The following is a 21,353-nucleotide window of genomic DNA, read 5'->3' on the forward strand; positions in this document are numbered from 1 at the left end:
AATCAAGGTCAGTCCTGATAAGAGTTTTGGCGGGCTGAAAAGCTGGGAGCAGAGCCCGCATTTTTAAATAATTGGTGAATGTGGTTTATGACAGCAATTTGGGGTGGGAATTGCAACTTGTTACTTTTTAGCCCGAGGGAGGGGATTGTAGTCTTGGGTTCACCTATGTAAGTGCTGATACATTGTTTCCTAATAAAATGTTCTTTAAGGAAGAAATCTTTGCCTTGAAGTTCTTTTAAATTGTTTCATCTACATTTTTACCATAGATTTCTGCTGCTATTATTTTGAATTGGATTTGTCTTAGCATATAACCCACACTTCTTTTTTTTCCAGATCAGTTATACTTTTCTTTCACAGGCTCAGAGTGATAAATCTCTCTTTCCTTTTTTTTACCGAGTGGTCCCCAAGGAAGGAGGTCAGTACCCCACAATTATCAAACTTCTCCAGCATTTCAGGTGGACGATGGTCAATCTAGTTGCTCCTGACTCTGATGGTGGAGAAAGGTTCATAAGAAGTTTGACTCCTCTGCTTATCAGGAATGGCATTTGTGTTGTTTTATCCCAAAGCATTCCTGTGGCTGTCAATGAAGTGCGTATTGATCCTTTTCAGTTCTGCAAATGGACACAAGTCAATGTCTTTGTTTATTTTGCAGCGATCGATACCTTCATAATGGGAATAATGATTATGCAGAAGATATTTGAATTCTGTACAAAAGCCACAATTGGAAAGGTCTGGCTCACTTCAGCTATGTGGGATATTAGTTTTGATTTACAGTATAATTCACAGACTATTCCGTTCATCTATGGGTATATTTCCTTCTCAATACAGAATGGCAGAAATGCCAAAGATAATGATTTTAGATCTATTTATTATTCTACCATAGACTTTATCAACAAAGTGTTTCATTGTTCGTATTCCAAGCATGGCTTGGCTGTGAAAGGCTGGACAAGATGCCAAGAAAATAAGGATGTAGAAGAAATGCCCCAAGAGGAAATTGAAGAAATCCTGTCTCTCGACAGCTACATCATTCATCGCTCTATCTGGAGTGTGGCCAGAGCCTTAAATGCTGCACATTCATCCAGATCCAAAAGGAAAGTGAAGGATAATAAAGATCAGTTGACTACTCAGGAGTTGAAACCATGGCAGGTATTCCCTTTGCATAATTTTATGGTTCCATTCTTTTCTCTTTTTTAAAAAGTAGAAGTTCATTATTTTATTCAGAGATTCAGCTTTTCTGACTCTATTCCTGGACTAACTGAATGCATTTTCTCCTTTCTGGCTATCTCTCTGGCTACTATTAATTTTCCTCTATTTTTATTTTTTAGTTCTTCATTAAAAAACAATAATATAGAGAGTTAGCTTCTTCTGTTCTCCTCTCCTTTTTGCATTATTGGGGTCTTTTGTGATTTTCTTGTAATATACTATTTTTAATGTTACACTTTTTAACACCATCAAACCATTCAATCTGAGCTCTTTTTCCCCTTAATTTAGCTTTATTGAATTTTGGTTTTTAATTTGATTGATTAACCTGAAATCTTTTAGGTTTAGAATGAATTCAATGAATTGATAAACATTCTGAGGTCTTTCACTTTATTGCGGCAGCCTTCTCCTTTATGTATAAAATGTTTCTTTTCCTTATATGCATCTCTTGAAGATGCCATGGAGTTTATTGGTATTTGCTGTTTGAGCTCCCAAGATAAGTGTTTACTATGTTCTCTGTTAGTGCCTAGAATAATGAACTCCAAAGTACAAAGTCATTTTCCCCCATGACTCCAATTTTTCAACTTTCCTATGGATTGTCAAGTTTCCGATGTATGGGCTTTTCAAGTGACTCTGAGGCATTGTTTACCTTAAAAGTCCTTTATTAGCCTAATACACCGGCAAATGCTTGCTGGAAGGAAGCTGGAATCTGAAATCTCCGCCCCTTGCACAATATATTAAAACACAATTCTCCACCTTTCTAATTTTGTCATTAATCATATTCTCCAATTAATTTAAAGAATCAGTTTCCCTTCCGTTAGACAACCTGCCAAGTTCTTATAGTCTTTAATTTCATATGGCCTTGAGGTCACTCCTCCTCCCTCCTCCCAGCCTTAACCCTATCTCTTAAAGCAATACACAAGTTTAACATATGAAATAGCTGCTTCTTCATCTCTTGTCAAGCAAGAACATTCGATGTTAGCAGCTTTGACATGGATTTTTTAAACAATCAGTTTAAACATTATACCTCTTTACTGGTTCCTTCCTCCACCTTCTGAAGGAGAAACCAAGTGTTAAAGAAGCAAGTGAGGCATTTCCTGGAAGGGTTGATGGTCCAACAAGTGCTGACCTCCATCTCTTCTCAGGACTGTTCTAGTCAATTTAGGAATTCAGATAACAATTTTAAGTAACCTGAATAAAGGCATTGATTGGGTTAATTGCACCCATACAGAAATCCCTGCTAATAAGAAACACTATTGTAAGTACCTGCAGTCAGTCAGTATCACCTCCCAAAGAATAAAATATTTAGGGGAACATTAAAAAGGAAGGATAGAATATTTTCCCTGAAGGAGTAATGGGAGAGGCAGAAGCCCCAGTTTCCCTGCCACAAGCAGAAACTGAGGAGGCCAGATTTTAGAAATGCAGATTTGGTAATCCATTCAGGAAGACTGGGGACAGGAAGGCTGGACCTGAGGGGATTAGAAAAACAAAGGCTCCAAGGGCAGGACATGATTTTTAGGACATAATAGGATTAACCTACTATCATTAGAATAGCAAAAAACACAATGCTCACTAAAAGTGAACCACTTCCTGGAGCATCTCAAACAGAACCCTGTAAAGATCCACCCACTCTCAACTCCATTTGATCAGCCATCCTAGAACTGCATGCTGTTGCAGGTTCTGCTCATCAATAAACTGGAACCTTCCTTCTAAGCAGCCTCCATTTTTATTTCCAGCATCTTATTCTCCATTTATTTATTCCCGGCTTGAAACTGGTCTGATGATTTTTCTTTCAACATGCTGATCTGGAAGTTTGGAATTATTAAGAATTTTATTATCAGAATTCATGTCCTATTTTCTCTGTTCTTCCCTCATCTTTGTTATTTTAGCTTCATTATTTCCTACAAAACCTTTTCAAGATTTACAATAACTCATTGGATACACTATATCTGGACCAGAGTGGAGAGCTGGCTGCTGATCTTGATATCATGAATTCAGTCCAGTTTCCCAATAAATCAGTTGTTCGGTCAAAATTTGGGAGCCTAGCAAGACAAGGATCTGGGGAAGTCATATTTTCTGTTGACCAGGATGCAATGGTGTCCCCCAAATGGCTCAACCAGGTGAAGCATATCTTTTTCCCCCAGTTCTTTAAAACTCCACAGGAAGGTCAAAACTGGTCTCCTGAAGTATGACTCTAATAATATTATCTTTCAAGACTGATTCTGCTTCTTTGCCTCCAGTGAATTAGGGAGGTGTTGGCCCAAGCCATTTACAAGTGTTCTTGCTCTTGACTTACAAATGTTTCAGAGTCCTTTGATTTGAGAACCACATTTCCATTGTATAATTCCTGCCAGGGGACCTGCAGATGGTACTATAACCTTTCTCTGTCCAGCAAAAACTGGGTCAACTTAAACAGAGCCCCCAGGTGGCCGTCAGCAGTAACAAGGATACACCCAACAAATTTCCTCCACGTTTTCCTTGATGTTCCTTCTATTTTCCCTTAGTCTCTCCCTGAATCCAAGTGTGTGGAGAATTGCCATCCAGGATTCATCAAGGTGCCTCGGGAAGGAGAACTCCTTTGCTGCTATGACTGTGTTCCTTGTGCAGAAGGGACCATCTCCACTCAGGAAGGCAAGTGGCTCTGAAGGAGAGGTCTCCCCAGTGGGAGTGGTCACTGTAGTCTCTCATAGTGTTCTGTGGGAGAGTTTGATTTCTCAATTGAGTGTCTTTTATTTTTGGCCTCTTTGCCTTAAAATCCAGAACTAGTTTCATAAAGTGAATTGTGAGAAATCATCTGGGAGAAAGACAGTTCTTCAGTCATTCTCTCTTTTTCCTCTGTAGTATTGCTGAAGAAAAATGAGGACTTTTATATGAAAAAGGATATAACTTTGCACATTCGATGCTAATATTATTTCAAGAAAAAGGATATTTTAAAGTAGATAAGATTCTCAGGAAAAGGTAGCTCTGAATCAAATTGATTGCTCAGAAAATATAAAAAACAAAATCTATGGAATTAACCAATTTTACATGAAACATTTAGGGAAGAGATGATAATGGTGGATGAGGTAGACAGAAGAAAAGGTCAACATTCCAGGAAGTGGATAAATTTATCTCATCTCTCTTATTTGCAGATGCAAAAGTGTGTATCAAATGTCCAGAGGATCAGCATCCAAATGGGAAACAAGATCAGTGCATCCCCAAGATCATAACCTGTTTATTGTACAGAGGACTTTTGGGGATTATCCTGACTTCCTTTGCCTTCTTCTTGTCTTTAGCCACAGTACTTGTCTTAACAATCTTTATAAAACACTTAGAAACTCCACTAGTCAAGGCCAACAACCAAAACCTCTCATATATCCTTCTCATCTCCTTGTTGTTCTCCTTCCTGACCTCCTTCCTCTTCATTGGCGAGCCAACGAAAGCCACTTGTCTTCTTCGTCAAACCGTTTTCAGCATTGTTTTCTCAACTGCTGTCTCCTCAGTCTTGGCCAAGACAATCACAGTAGTGTTGGCCTTCCTGGCCACAAACCCCAGCAGCACCATGAAGAGGTGGCTGGGGAAGACTCTGGCCAACTCCCTTGTTCTTTTTTGTTCTGGGATTCAAACTCTCATTTGCTCCATCTGGTTAGGAATTTCTCCCCCCTTCCTTGACTCTGACCTGCATTCCCTGCCTGGAGAAATCATCCTGCAATGTAATGAAGGGTCTGTTACCATGTTTTATGTAGCCTTGGGCTACATGGGTTTCCTGGCTGGCATCTGCTTCATTGTGGCTTTCTTTGCCAGGAATCTCCCTGGGACATTCAACGAAGCCAAGCTGATCACTTTCAGCATGCTGGTTTTCTGCAGTGTCTGGGTCTCTTTTGTACCCACCTATTTGAGCACCAAGGGGAAATACATGGTGGCTGTGCAGGTCTTCTCCATCTTGGCATCCAGTGCAGGGCTGTTGGGCTGCATCTTCATCCCCAAGTGTTATATTATTATCCTGAGGCCAGACCTGAATACAAAGGAGCAGCTTACAACTAGAAGAAATGTAGAAATGTGAGACTAAAGAATTTCAACACAAGGAGCAGCTTATATTAAAAGTAAAATAAGAATCTTGGAGATACCATTTCTTTGTATTTTAAGATGATAATTTAGGATTCTTCATGACAAAACAATTTTATTTTGTATTTTGCATTTAAAAAACTCAACCTGCATCTTTTCCCCTACTACTCTCAGTTAGATTTTTGGTATGATGATAAAAATGAAATAGAGGCTGATGGACTGCATTTCCTATGTGAAGGACTCTTGGCAATAGATGGGCTGCACCTCATGAAAAAAGGGAAAATGTACTCAAACGAAGACTCATTAGAAGGGCTTTAAACTAAAATTGAGAGAGGAGGGTGACCAATCATCAGAATCTCTAGAACACAAAACCAATCATAAGTCCCAAGAATACAAATCAAACAAACAGGTAGGGATTGATGAAAAAATAATCAAACAACAATCAGGAGATCCCAAAAACATACCCATGGAGAGACATAAAAATCTTAAATGTTTATATACTAATGGTCAAAGCTTAGGGAAGAAAATGGGTCAACTAGAAGCAATAGTACACAAGGGTGTGAACACGAGTTGGCATTACAGAAACCTTGTGGGACAAAACCCATGACTGCAATGGACTGATGGATGTATACAAATTTTTCAAAAGAAACAGAACTACAAAAAGAGGAGGGGGAGTTGCAATATATGTAAGAGAATATTGCATATCTAAAGAAATGCACGGGGAAGGGGGAGGGGGAGGGGAGGGAGGTGTTGGGGAGGGTTGGGGAGAGGGGAGGGGGTCGGAAGGGGTTTTTGTCTTTTTAAAAAATGTATTGTAAAACTTTTCAATAAAAAAAAGAAATGCACATGATCAAAGAATGTATATGGGTCAACATAAAAGAATGTATATGGGTCAACATAAAAGGAAAAGAAAGTGATGTTGCCATAGGGGAATAAGTTCTCCTTATTCTCCACTTTCCTTCTGCATCTTCCCTTCCTACATTCACTGACTTTTTTAATGCCATGAAGTTCTCAGCCAATTCAACTGACTTGAATTTGGGTTGTGTTTTTGCACCCAAAACCTCAGTTTAATAGAGAGTATCTGTAGAAACTGTTCGAAAATTACCTCCTCTACCACTTTTTCTTTGCTTATTTCCTCTGGCCTCAACCATTTCCTGCCTAGATTTTCCAACCTTGCCCACATTCACAAATCCCTTTGTGTTTGTCATAAGTGTGGCTTCTAAACCTCTGCCTATAGGGAGAGACATCATATTTACATAGGATTAATCTCTTTCAAATAAGAGTAACCTACTACTTCTTTTGCTGGAAGAACTACTATAAGCTCCCAAGGCCTTTCCTATTATATATGGGGCAACCCATTCACTCTCAGGCCATTTACAAGAGGTAGCAACTCTTTTGAACATGGTAAAATAAGTTTCTGAGTCTTCCATTGCTGAGTGGGAAATTCCAGGCCGAGGAAACTGACTCAAAAATGGCAGAAAACTGCTGATGGAATTGTCTTCATGATCCTCTCATTGTTGTCCTTTCACACCCTCCATTGATCAGAACCATTTTGACAGCATATAGGTCAAGCTCAGCCTGAGCTACCTTCCAAAGCTCCCTTCAGATGGTTTTTTTTTTTTAAATTGGATTGTTGTACACTACTCAGAATCACTTTTTGTGACATGTCTGGCTATATAAATTTGATTAATCAATCACTAAGGACATATCAACAACAAGCGACTTTGCTGCTCTCTGAGCTTGGTTGTTTTAATGAAGACATTTCATTACCCAAACTAGATAACATCATCAGTGCTAAGTGATGTTACTAGCACTGATGATGTTACCTTTTCAGGTGCTGAAACATCTGCAAGAAAATGAACAACCTCAGAGAGTATCAAAGAGCCCTCATTTCAACCCTGAGCTACAAATATTTCCTTTACTGACATCAACAAGAGCAATAGACCTTGCCTAATCTTGAGGTATTTGGGTCCATCAGGATCTCCAGGGAGGCTCTTCCATAAGGCAGGAGATGGCACAGAGAAGGGCTGGTTCCTGGGTCCAACTAGATGATACAGTTTCATAGAGCGAGTGCGAAGAATCTCTTTGTGCTAGCCTGGCTCTGGGGCATATTGGATGCCAAAAAATAATGGCTTATCTCACTCCATTTCCTGACTGATTATTCACACACATTGAAGCAAGGACTGTAGAGTATCAAACAAATTAGACAAGTTTTATACATAGATTATAGATAGGTTTACTTGCCTAGATCTGTTCAACAGGTTCTATAGGTTTTATATCTAAAAATGTGATGCTATCCTAATTTTGCCTATTCATATTTTGCTGCATTTTCCCTCTCTTTTTTTATTGAAAAGTTTTACAGTACCGTATTTTCCGGCGTATAAGACGACTTTTTAACCCATGAAAATCTTCTCAAAAGTTGGGGGGGTCATCTTATACGCCGGGTCGTCTTATATGCCGGAAAAAAACACCTAAATCAGTCGAGCGTCCCTGTTCTTGCAAAGCAACTTCAAGCCTCCTTAGTCCAGTCCCCCCTCCATCGTGACTCTCCCTTCCCACCCCCAAGAGCCTCTAAGCCCCTTCCCCTCCCCCTTGCAAACGCCAGACCCCGGGAGTGGCAGGAAGCCCCTCCCCCTCACCCAAGCGGCATCTGAGCATAAGCAGAGCGCGCCCTGCTACCCGCTATCTCTCCCGGCAGACGCCCGCATCCGGCCTCGCAACCAGCCGCAGAAGCCCGCGCCCGGCTTTCCTTCCCCCCACCCGCACCCGGCTACCGGTTCCTAGGCCCCGGCCCTAGCCGAGGGCCAGCTCACCAGCGACCAGGCCGACGGACTCCCGGCTGCCAGAAGCTGCGCTTTGGGAGACGCTCCCCGGCGGATCGGGGAGGGAGCGCCCGCCCGCCGCCAGCATCCTCCTCTTGGTTCCGGCGAGTGCGGAGACCAGGCTCGGTCCTGACGTGGGGAGGATGGAGCGGGCACGGGGCCCTTGGCTCTCCAGGACCCCGCCCAGGCCGGGCCACCCCACGCAACCGAGCTATCTCCGGCGCGGCTCCGGGACACGGCTGGGTGGGAGCGTCGGGCAGCTCTCCCCACGCGAAGGCGGTGCTGCCTGTCGGCTCTTGGCCCGAGGGGAGGGCCTCGCGACCGCCAGACTCACCTGTCACCAGCACCGCTCTCCCCCCTGCGGGGATGCGCTTCCGCCGGGCGGTGCTGGCCGAGACGAGCCAGCAGGCAGCCGCCGTGAGCGCGGCGCTGAGGGGCAGTGGCAGGACGGCCTGGCCCAGCGCCTGCAGGACGGCCAGCAGCCCCATGCGCAGCAGCAGCCGCCGGCTCAGCAACAGGTCCGAGCGCAGGAGCCGCACCGCCAGGCTGCCCAGGAAAAGAAGCCACACCAAGAGGCTGCACGCCCAGTCCAGCTCCATGAGGGGCAGGGCGGGAAGCCGGCCGGGAAGAGGGACCGGGAGCCCAGGCCGAGCGCGCCTCGGCTGACGGTGAGAGGGAAGCGGCATGAGTTCTAAAAAAGAGGCTGCGGGCGGAGCTGCCCCGCCCTGCGCCCAATGGGAGAAGTTTAACTTCAAGGCCTGGGGGGGGAATCAGGAGGGGCGCCGGCCGTGGCGGGGTGGCGGCTGCCCCCCGGCGCTGCCTGCCGCCCAGGAAACGCTGTGCCTCGGGGGCCGGCAGAAGCACGGGAGCAGCGGGAGGGCCGGCGGGGCCAGTCGGGCCTTCGCCTCCTCTGCGACGGACAGGGAGGGCAGGGCATGTAAGTATTTTCCGGCGTATAAGACGAAAAACCTTGAAAATCTTCTTAACAGTCGGGGGTCGTCTTATACGGCGGGTCGTCTTATACACCGGAAAATACGGTCCATTTTTTAAATAAAAAAGAACTCCCTTCTTCCTCCTACCCTCCCCCAACCCTCCCCTCCCCTCCCCTCCCCTCCCCACTCCCCGACTTCCCAGAGCTGAATACAGGGTATAAACTTAAAAACTTAAGCTAAAATATGCTAAGAACAAAAATAAAACATTAAGTTCTATCGCACTTTAACTCTCCGTAAACATAACTATATTACTAACAAATAACAAATAACTAATAATACAACGTATACCACTACTTATTCAAATGCTAAATGAAACTTTTTAGTCCCATATTTATTCTGAATATATTCAATCCATCTTCTCCATTCCACAATGTATCTCTGTTGCGATTGGTCTTTCAAATATTCCGAAATCTTTGCCATTTCCGCCAAGTTAGAAACTTTCAAAGTCCACTCTTCTATAGTAGGCAGTTCCTCCTTCTTCCAATATTGCGCTACTAAAAGTCTTGCTGCCATAATTAAATTCAACATCAATTTAGTATCTATAACAGTAAAATCTGTAATAATACCCAACAAAAACAACTGCGGAGAAAACCTTATCTTTTTCTTAAATATCTTTTGCATGTTCCAACAAATGTTAATCCAAAAAGCTTTGACTTTTTTACGAGTCCACCATATGTGAAAATACGTTGCATCCTCACAACCACACCTCCAACATTTGGGCTGGCAGTTCGGATACATACTTGCTAGTTTTTTAGGGTCTAAGTGCCACCTATAAAACATTTTATAAAAATTCTCTCTTAAATTTTGGGCCTGTGTAAATTTTACGTTTCTAACCCAAATCTTTTCCCAAGTATCCATTGTTATAACCTCCTGAAAGTTCTGGGCCCATTTTATCATACAATCTTTGACAAGTTCCGTTTCTGAGTCAATTTCTATCAATGCATTATATATCCTTCTTATATGTGCTTGACCTTGATCTCTAATTTGTGTTACCAAATTTCCATCAATTATCGAAATACCAATTTTCTGATCTTCTTTCCATCTTGCTTGTAACTGCCCATACTGAAACCAAGTTTGCACAATCTTTTCTTCTTTTAAAATATTATATGGCTTTAATTGCCATACATTCCTTTCTATCCTTAAAATTTCTTTATATGTAATCTCATCATTTTCCCTCTCTCTTTATAGACTGTTCCCTGACCACAATCATCTTTTGGTTTCTTCTATTATTTAGTTGCATCTTTACAAATAAATAATGGGATTTCTCCCATGAGGGGAAAAAAAACCTACTTTTTTTTCCAAAAATTAAAATGTCCTGGTAGTAGTTAGGACAATTTTTGATGATTGTTATGAATAAAAATGATTTTCAGGTACTTTGTTCTGTTTTGGAGCATTGTAAGAGAGAAGAATGTCATATGAACAAAAACAGCCATCCATCTGTTAACAAAGGAAAACCAGAATCAATTCTATCCACACTGAGGATTGACATTTGATGATAACTTTATTGTCACTTTGAATGTACACCAATCGGCATACATCAAAATGAAATTTCGTTGCATACAGCTCTCAAAGGGTCACCACCTCCGATATATACTCTTTGTTCGGGGCCCGCTCAAATTTCACATTGTCCATTTTAGTCTCTAGGGAGTGAACGATGGCACACAGGACAGATGGAAATGGGGCTCCATGTGGATTAGCCCTCAAATTCGCTTGTATTCTGACAACCTCGCCTTCTTTCCTTTTTCTGATCCCGACTCTTCCACCTTTTCCTTAAAGAGGCCTTGCTTCTTTTCGCCCCTGGAGCACGCTGCTGCCGCTGCCACCAACTCCTCCAAAAGCCTTTCTCTCTTCATAAGCTCTCCATAAGCTCCAGGTCCTCTCCTCCTCTGCCTCCTCTGGAAACAGCCCTGATTTGCAATACAATCCATCACTGGGCCAGCAGTCAGATCTTGCTGCTGGTCGAACAAATTCAAACAGCACCAACGACTTTTAACGGTCTCACCAACAGTTCCAAAACAACTAGAAACTCACCATGCCAGCAAAGATTGTCGGTTGTATGTCGTATATTACCTTAGTTCCACCATGTTGCTCAAACACATTAAAATCTTACTGATCATGTGGCCTATAGCCCTTACTATCCCTCCCAAAACTATTTGCCTTCAAGAACCAATGCAGCCGCAGCCATTCCAGGTGCCGCCATCTTAGACTCATGCTAAAATTCTCTCTTGAGAATGGAATATATCAAGAGATTGTTTAAAGGGATGTTTGGGAAAAAGTTCTCCAATCTCACTGTTCGTTGCATTTTCAGAGTTTGACCCCATTTGTGACTCCTCCCATTGGGCACCTCCATGTTGACTCACTCAGAGTTTAGAGAGATGATGTCTCTCCTTGTGGCCATTATTCAAATCATAGTGATTTATTTATTCTCTTGGTGCTAAATCTCAAAAGACATTTTGATGGCTTTCAGATATCACACAAACACAGCCGTAACACGCTTCCACTTTGATATCATATCAAAGACTTTGTTGGCTAATCTGTTTGCACTGGAAAATTTTGGGTGGATAAGTGGCCCTGGAGAAAGAGAGAAACTTGAAAGCTTTTAAGATAGGCAGGGGCTGCAAATGTGAAGGCTTGGCTGGACTCTGTCTGGATTAGGAAACCTTCAGATCTTCTGTCTTGGAAAAGGGCTTTGGTTTCTTCCACCTCTTCATGTCACTGTGTTTTCAAAGCAAGGCTGGAGACTCCATCAGGAACTAAAGTCATGTTGCTGCTTCTGCTGCTTCTGCTGCCCCAGGAAGTTCTGGCAAGTCTCAGAGCCAAATGCATCCTGACTTTGAAGAGGGACGAGCAGCACCCACAGAACTATTACAAGCCAGGAGAGTTTCTCATTGGTGGCATTGTCTCTGCAACAAGGAAGAGGTTTCTGCTGATAAGCTTCAACAAATCTCCTTTGACTCAATTTTTTCAGTATGTCTAAGTTCCTGCACACAATTAGAGCCTCTCCATTCCACCCTGAATTCTAAAATTTCAACTGCCTCTCTTGCAATGAGAGATCTCTTTGATCTGCTCGTTTTTTTTCTTTCTGTCTTATTTCATCCTTTATTTATCCTTTTCAGCTAATGAACCTGATCTGAAATTCTGAAATAAATATTCAGTAAAGATCTTCTATTTTTCTTGACTTTGAAGTAGCATCTGCTTTTCTTGTCTCAGCAGAGTTGGACTGTGGATGGACAAGAGGATGGTTCTTCTCTTCTACCACTGTCATGCCCAATGAGGTCATCAGCAAGGGTAGAAAAATGCAGAAATGTTGACCTTTTATCTGAAGTAAAAATAAGCTCAACAATTTTATTCAGAACTGACTTTTCTTAAATGTCTGAATCTAATTTGAGTGAATGCCAATATCCTAATCATAAAAGTAAAGGTAAAGTTAAAGTTTCCCCCACAGATGAGTGCTAGTCGTTTCCAACTCTAGGGGCCAGTGCTCATCTCTGTTTCAAAGCCGAAGAGCCAGCGCTTGTCTGAGGATGTCTCTGTGGTCATGTGTCCAGCATGACTAGATGCCAAAGGCACACGGAACGCTTTTACCTTCCCACCGTTGTGGTCCCTATTTTTCTACTTGCATTTTTACGTGCTTTCAAACTGCTAGGTTGGCAGAAGCTGGGAGAAGTAACAGGCACTCATTCTGCTTTGCGGCACTTGGGATTCGCCAAACTGCCGACCTTCTGATCGACAAGCTCAGCGTCCTAACCCACTAAGCCACCGCGTCCCTATCCCAATCATACAATGAGTTAAATGTCAGCTAAGTCTCTATTGTGGACATGTGGTTCATATAAATATATATAAGCATTTGAAACATAAGATGAACAGATTAAATTTCAATGACTGAATGCACTATTAAATTTGGATATTACAGTAAATATAGATAGAATTTGGGTAACTGCTATTTGGTTTAAACTCTGTGATAGATTAAGGGATTTTTTTAAATAAAATATTGTATTCTTGGTATAGGACATCATAGAAATTATTAAAAAAAAATATGCAAGTATATTTCAGACAAACGTAGGAATTGTGAAAAACATAGGAAAACATTTTATCATGGAGGACAGACTTTTAAGAAAACTCAGATATTTTAGATACAAATTGACACAATAATGCAAAGAATTTGAAAGGCTAAAAAGTGTGAAGAAACTCGAATTCTTTTTTATAGGGACTTCTGAGAAATGGATAAGATAACCCTCATAGATTTTATATATTGTAAACAGTGGTGGGATTCAAATATGTGAACATCTATTTCTCTGTGTGGATGCTGCTTCCGGAAGTCCATTCTGGGCCTGGGCAACAAAAAATTAGTTACCGGTTCTGCTGAACTGGTGGGAATTGGGTGATTCCCACCTCTGATTATAAAGGCAACAATTTTTTTGTATGCACAATAAAGGGAAAAAAAGCATGGAATTCTCACAGTGGAAGACTAGATTGTAAAAAATGTAGAATTTACAGAAATGAAAAAATATCTCTTGAAAAGAAGGATGGAAGTCAGATTTTTCTTTATTTTTACTTTCTTGCACATTTTGTTTCTTTCTCTATTTTTCTCTTTCCTTTTCTCCTTGCAATATTTCATTTTCTCTAAAAAATTAATAAGTATATTTTTTTTAAAAAAAAGTATTAGAGAAAGTTAATAACTAGATTACTTCATGCCTAATATGCATTCAGTATCCAAAAATAAAAGAAAAATTGAAAGAATCCCAAAGTTCCATTCAGATAGGTGAGATATATTTGAGAAATTTGAAAATGTCTTCAAACATCTCAGTCTTAGGTGGATTAAAAAACAACAACAATGGTTGCAAGAACAGTTAAATTGATTAAGTCCTGATACGTTCATACTTTCAGGACAAATCCATCAGAGTACTGGAAAATGCTTTCCTTCCTTTTTGCAATCCAAGCAATCAACAAGAATCTCAGCACTTTGTTCAATGTCACCCTGGGTTACAACATCTATGAGAATTATTTCAGCACACAAATGACCTCAGAGGCTTTGCTGGACCTGCTTTCGGAGGGGGAGGCCAATGTTCCCAACTACAGCTGTGGAAGGCAGAGAAACACAGTGGCTGTTCTTGAAGGGGCTGATACCGACATCTCCATCCAGATTTTGACCATGTTGGGAACCTACAAAATCCCACAGGTGTGTCTTTATTGTGAAGACCATTTCTAGAGTTGCAACTTACAGCCAGACATCATCTTTTGTAAATAAAAAGCAAAGCTCTATTATGGAAATTGCATGAAGTAAGGGTGAACGTTCTATCAAATGGAAGAAAAGGATCTGAGCAGACAATCCCCTCCCGGGCAGACTCACAATGCAGACAGTGCATCTCTGCTGGCTGTTTGCAGCAGCCAAATTCTTCTCTGAAGTGAGAACATAAACAATGTAAGAGCAAAATGGCCAGAGATTCCCTATAAAAGGTTCTTCATTGCAAGGAGTGGAACAATTCCTCCATTTGGGCTAGATTTTGTTTTTGTGGTCTCCAAAAAAATAAAAGGTTTTTTTCCCCTTTCCAGATCAACCATAGTTTTGAGTCCCACGTTCTGAGGGGTGAAACTCCTTTCTTCTACCCAATGCTCCCTGCTGAAGGAGCCCTGTACCCAGGGATGGTGAAGCTGGTCCTCCATTTCAGGTGGACCTTGGTGGGTCTCTTTGCTACAGACAGTGAGAATGGAGAAAGGTTCATGAGAACGTTGACTTCCATGCTGATCAGCAATGGCATTTGCCCAGTTTTATCACAAACCTTTTCTCCAGGTTCTTGGAAAGCGAATGTAGACTGGCACTTATACCGCAGTTGGAGAAAGGTGAAAGTCTTTATTTATGGTGCAGAGACGACTTCATTCGTTCTAGGTATTAGACTTTTGGTTCAGATATTTGAAAGGCTTATTGAACCTCCTAGAGAAAAAGTACTGATCACGACAGTCCGGTGGGACTTCTATATTTATTTGACAAAGGGAAACTTTTCTGTTCAAAACATCCATAGTGTATTTTCTTTTCCTAATCAAATTGGAAACTATGGTCGGCATTTGAAGTTTTATTCTTTTATGAAGCACTTTGTAGAGATCTCCTTCCTGTGTTCCGAATCCAAGGATGCCTTTTCAGTGAAAGTCTGGAGACGGTGCAGGCAAAGAGAAGAACTGGAAGCTCTCAAGAAAGAGGAGATGGATCCAATCCTGAGTTGGGACAACTATTTCATTTACAACACAATCTGTGCTGTGGCAAGGGCCTTAAATGCAGCTTATTTATCCAGACCCAGGAGGAGATTTAAAGGTGGTAAAAACCTGAAAACTGCAGTGCTGAAGGCATGGCAGGTACTTACCTTCCATTACATAGCTCTCTATAACAGTTTGGAATCAGTGTTACAATTGCGAGCACCAGAGTACGTAACTATTCTGACAAATGTTTTACTGTTTTCTGAATATAAATATTAAATTAAATTCCAATTATCCATTGTTCTCCTTTCTGCATTCACGCTGTTCATTTCTTTTCCAATTTCTTCTTAAAAGTTTCTTGGTAAAAATATTTTTCCACCACCACTTTCTTCTTTGATTTCTTTTTTTACAAGCAGAACCATTACCATACAGTCCACAAAAATATGTTGTGTATATTACACTCTTCCTATCTTCCCATTGACCTATACACCAGTTTTTTACAGTTTTGTTTCTGTCTGTACAACTGATTTCAATTTTACTTTGCTGGCAAAATTTCTTCAGTATTGTTGTGCGGACAACATCGATTTCCTTTATGGTTTAACTTTGGACCACATTAATTCAAGCTGGATGTATCCTTTGCTATACTTCCCTTTGGTTTTCCAGACTCTGCAGTGACAATTATGAATGAAAGAGATAAAGGATATCCTTGACCATCCTTTTTTCCAGGCCATTCGTGGTCCTTATAAGAAGATATTTATTCTATATTCCTCACTGCAGATCCTCCATGACAGCTCAAATGGAGGAGTCTTGCCAGAGACCTTCCTGTATCTAAGTAATATTGCCCATTTTCTCTTCCATTCCAGCTTCATTCCTTCCTTCGAACATCTCAGTTTTATAATAATTCCATCAATGGGGTATATTTGGATGAGAATGGGGAGCTGGTAGCAGACCTGGACATTGCGAATACGGTGGTTTTCTCCAATATGTCTGTTAGTCAAGTGACAGTTGGGAGGCTATTAAGAGTGGGATCCTTGGATTTCAAGCTGATGATGAACCAGAATGCTATTGCAAAGGTGGAAATCCTGAAGGTGGGAAAAACACTTTATTTTTTTTTTTCTTTAGTTATATATTTGCAGAGTTGGGGCAGGGACAAACTTGGGATGTCATCTTGGTTCTCTCAGAATGGAAATATTTTTACTTTTATTTTGGTTAGATGTTTAGGTTTCTATGAGAAAAAAATATCCTTAACTATTCTGGTTAACTTTTATTAATCTTCTGCAAGGGAGCTAGGTTATGGATGTTGTTTCTTTCCCTCTTTCTACCCAGCCCCCGTCCCTTTCCAGGTGTGTGGAAAGCTGCCCTGCTGGGTTCATGAAGGTGGCTCAGGAAGAGAAGCCCATCTGCTGCTACAACTGTCATCCTTGTGCAGAAGGAACCATCTCCACCATGGAAGGTGGGTGGCAGCAGGAGAAAGGAGCAGACTTTGGGGAGGACCATAAATCCTGAGATTTTACATGAATGTGCATTTTGGAAGGCTTGACCAGAGTGGCTCCCACCTCTTGTTCAAGTTAGACATTTATGTCATGGTGAATTACAAGAAATGATGTTGGAGTTTAATATATTATATAGATCAGGTAAACAGGGATAAAGATAATGGATACAGGATTTATTATTATTATTATTATTATTATTATTATTATTATTATTATTATTATTATTATTATTATTATTATTATTATTATTATTATTATTATTATTATTATTATTATTACTTATATACCGCCCTTCTCCCGTAGGACCCAGGGCAGTTCACAAGGCGATTAAAACAATATAACAATACAAAAGTTAATAACAAATTAAAATAAATGGATGAGACTGGGTTAAGTAATTGTGGGAGATGACATCTCTTGCTCTTTTACAACACATCTTCCATGTTTCAAGTTACTATTTATGTCGTTGTGAGAGTTTGCAGATATCAGAATATAATGATCAAACTTTGATTGGAACTTTATAAGAGAATTGATTAGATTCTTGCAAGTGTCCATGTCTGCTGGATATTTTGGGGAGCGAGTTTCAGGTTGCAACCACCAGGTTGCCTTGGCTGCAATCTTTACTCTACTTTCTGTGGGCAGGAAGATCTGGGCAGCCTTATAGTATGATGATGATGATGATGATGATGATGATGATGATGATGATGATGATAATAATAATAATAATAATAATAATAATAATAATAATAATAATAATAATAATAATGAAGTTGGAAGGGAGCTTGGAGGTCATTTATTCCAACCCCCTGCTAAGGCAGGAAACCCTATACCATTTCAGACAAATGGCTGTCCACTCTCTTCTTAAAAACTTTCAGTGTTGGAGTATTCACTGCTTCTGGAGCAGGTTGTTCCACTGGTTTATTTTTCTAACTGTCAGGAAGTTTCTCCTTAGTTTTTAGATTGCTTCTCTCCATAATTAGTTTCCATCTGTTGCTTCTTGTCTTGCATTCAGGTGCTTTGGAGAATAGCTTGGCTCCCACTTCTTTGTGGCAGCTCCTGAGATATTGGAAAACTGCTACCATGTCATCTCTAGTCCTTCTGTTCATTAAACTACACATACCCAATTCCAGCAACCGTTCCCTATATGTTTTAGCCTTCTGTCCCCCATTCATCTTTGTTGCTCTTCTCTGTACTCTTTCTAGAGTCTTGACATCTAGAGTCTCAGCATCTTTTTTACATTGTGGTGATGAAAACTGGATGCAGTATTCCAAGTGTGGCCTTACCAAGGCATTGTAAAGTGGTATTAATACTTCAAGTGATCTTGATTCTACCCCTCTGTTAATGCAGCCTAGCACTGTGTTGGCTTTTTTGGCAGCTGCAGCACACTGCTGGGTCATATTTAAGTGATTGTCCACTAGGACTCTGAGATCTCTCTCACAGTTACTACTATTGAGCAAGGTACCACCTATGCTATAACTATACATTTAGTTTTTCTTGCCTAAATGTAGCACCTTACTTTTTTCACCATTGACTTTCACTTTGTTAGATAGCCCGCAATGTTCGAGTCTATTAAGATCCTCCTGTATCTGTTCTGTACCAGCCTACTACCGGCCCTGCAGATAAGGCAGGGACAACCCCTTTTACAAGAAGGCAAGAGGCTGGAACTAAGCCTGCCAAATTGATGGACACAAAAGCAAACAGAGCAAAAACAAGACACGAACCATGAAAAAGGAGCTATTCAAACAGTTGCCTTCAGCAAACCAGCCCTCCCACGCATTCCCCTTTTAAACAGTTCAGGGCTTGGCTTCTCTCTGCCACCTTCCGAGGTGCCCCATTGCCTTCCTCTGTTTACTCCTGCTTGACTGCCTCCTGCGTCGGGCGTCCTTGAACAGGGCCAGCTGTGGGTCATCTTCATCCACGCTGTCAGGCTCACACAGCTGGGTCTGCGTCGTAACCAGGTGGGAGGGGCCTGCCTGAGGGCTCTCATCAGCAAGCTCTCCAACACTGTCAGCAAGCTCTCCAACACCCCCCTTCTCCTCCTCTGAATTGTCCGACCCAACTGCCGAACCCACAGGCTGACCCTGAATCACAACAGTATCTTAAGCCTGTCTTCTAGAGGGTTGGCTATTCCTGCCAGCTTCATCTCATCTTCAAATTTGATGTTTTCCCCTTCTATCCCCGCGTCCAAAATGTTTATGAAGATATTTGAGAGCACTGGGCCTAAATCAGAGCCCTGGGGCAGCCCACTACAGACTTTCCTCCATGTTGATGCAGTTCCATTGAGGACCACACGCTGAGTACGGCCTGTCAGCCAGCCACGAATCCATCTGGTGGTAATGCTAACTAACCCACATTTTTCTATCTTATCAAGTAGTAGGTTGTGATCTACTTTATCAAATGCCTTACTGAAGTCCAAGTAAATTATATCTACAGCATTCCTCTGCTCCACTAGTTTTTTCACTTGGTCAAAGAATGTAATAAGATTTGTATGGCATGATCTGTTTTTAACAAACCCATGTGGGTTTTTATTAATGACTTTGTTCGCCTCTAGGTGTTTGCTGATTCGTTGTTTGATAATCTTTTCCAGAATCCTCCCAGGTATTGAGGTCAGGCTAATACTACTGTAATTTCCTTGGGTCACCTTTCCCCCTCTTTTTTGAAGATGGGAACTACTAGTAATCCTTTGCCTAGTCTATCTGTATAGACGGTCCCTCTTTGTGCTCAGCCTTAGGTGACTCCTCTTTATATTTCTTGAGGCTGACATTCCACAAGTTCTGCTGCAGGCTCTTGGTTAAAGTCTGAGTCCTGGCCCACAAGGAAAGGGGAGATGAAAGGAGAGGAGGGGAGGGGAGGGGAGGAGTTGTGGTGAGGGAGGAGAGGGAAGGGGAGAGGAATCATGAGTTGGGACTTAGCCAAACTTCCTCCTTGACCATAGGGAAGATGTTCCTCTTTATGCTTATACAAAACAAAGGAATGCATTTTGATGTCCTCACTCCATATTTACTGTAACTCATCTTCAAGGGGAACTTCACCTAACATTTCTTTCTTTGTGGCAAAAGTAGTGTTTATCCAAATCAGATGATCCTTCACGCGTACTTCATTCCATTGTAGGCTGGATCTCACTGGGGCCTTAACGCACTGACAAAAGGCTCCGATTTTCAGTTGTGAAAAGATAAAATGATGGAACTGCCTTCCTTTCGTGAATCCTTTCTTCTTCCTTTCTACTCTCTTCACAAGTTCCATGAGAAAATGGTGACATCAAAAAAGAAAAGTAATATTAAGACTTTCTAGATGTAGGGAAATGAAGAAACACTTTGACTTCATCTTTACAAATCTTTATATGTAGTCAAACCAAAACCTATTTTACTTAAACAATACATTTTATTACAGTAAATGGTATGTTAAAGGGAGACTGCATTCTTGCTCTTTTTCAGATGCAGACAAATGTACCAAATGTCCTGAAGATCAACATCCAAACACCAATCGAGTTCACTGTATTCCCAAGATTCAAAGCTACCTTTCTTATAAGGAAAATCTGGGGATCATCCTGACTTCCATTGCCTCATTCCTCTCTTTAACCACAGGCTTTGGATTGGGGATCTTCATTAAATTCATGGAAACACCAATTGTCAAAGCCAACAACCGGGACCTTTCCTACATCCTTCTGGTCTCCCTTCTGCTTTCCATCTTGACCTCCTTCCTGTTCATTGGCCGGCCAAAGAGGGTGACCTGCCTCCTCCGACAAACTGCCTTCAGCATTTTCTTCTCAGTTGCCATTTCTTCAATCTTGGCCAAAACGATCATGGTGGTGTTATCCTTCTTGGCCACCAAACCAGGGAATAAAGTGCAGAGATGGCTGGGGAAGAGCTTGGCCAACTCCATTGTCCTTTCCTGTTCTGGTCTCCAATTTGTCATTTGCACCATCTGGTTGGGAACTTTCCCGCCATTCCCTGACTCAGACATGCATTCCCAACCTAGAGAGATCATCCTACAATGCAATGAAGGCTCCGTTGCCATGTTTTACGCTGCTCTCGGTTACATGGGCTTCCTGTCTGCTATCTGCTTCATGGTGGCTTTTCTGGCCAGGAATCTCCCTGGGGCCTTCAATGAAGCCAAGCTGATCTCTTTCAGCATGCTGGTTTTCTGCAGTGTTTGGGTGTCATTTGTTCCAGCCTACCTGAGCACCAAGGGGAAGCACATGGTGGCTGTTCAGGTCTTCTCTATCTTGGCCTCCAGTGTTGGATTGCTGGGCTGTATTTTCATCCCCAAGTGCTATATTATTATTTTTAGGCCAGATCTGAATACCAGAGAACATTTGATGTCAAAATAAAATAGGAATAAATGACTTTTGCAAATCTATTATTTTTCAAATATGTCATTTAGTAGGTCTGATTAACAGATTTTGGTCATTTAATGTTCATTTGTTTTTTAAATCTAAGTGCTGTCCTTCTTGGCTAGAGTTGACTCTCGGCAACTTAAATAAAGACAAAAGAAAACAAAAGATTAAAATAATAAATAGTAGCATTATCATTGGTTTAAAATTGACCAATATGGAAAGGAAAGGAGCAAGATGCTCATAGGGAGGAAATATTCCTCTTATTTCTAAAGCTACCTGT

General features: G+C 41.4%; 1 protein-coding gene across 1 annotated transcript in view; it reads left to right on the forward strand.

Moving 5' to 3' along the window:
* Positions 1 to 16,161: 16,161 nt before the first annotated feature.
* Positions 16,162 to 21,353, forward strand: part of LOC308663027 (vomeronasal type-2 receptor 26-like) — a gene marked incomplete at its 3' end in the record, with an annotated part of 43,615 nt that continues 38,423 nt past the window's right edge. The window contains exons 1-2 of the mRNA XM_081319170.1: positions 16,162 to 16,700; positions 20,172 to 21,057. Of these exons, the coding sequence (XP_081175296.1) occupies positions 16,541 to 16,700; positions 20,172 to 21,057 (1,046 nt within the window). The 5' untranslated portion in view covers positions 16,162 to 16,540. The remainder of the gene's footprint in view (positions 16,701 to 20,171; positions 21,058 to 21,353) is intronic.

This window comes from Vipera berus, assembly GCF_964194415.1.
Source record: "Vipera berus genome assembly, chromosome: 2".
Lineage (NCBI taxonomy): Eukaryota > Metazoa > Chordata > Lepidosauria > Squamata > Viperidae > Vipera > Vipera berus.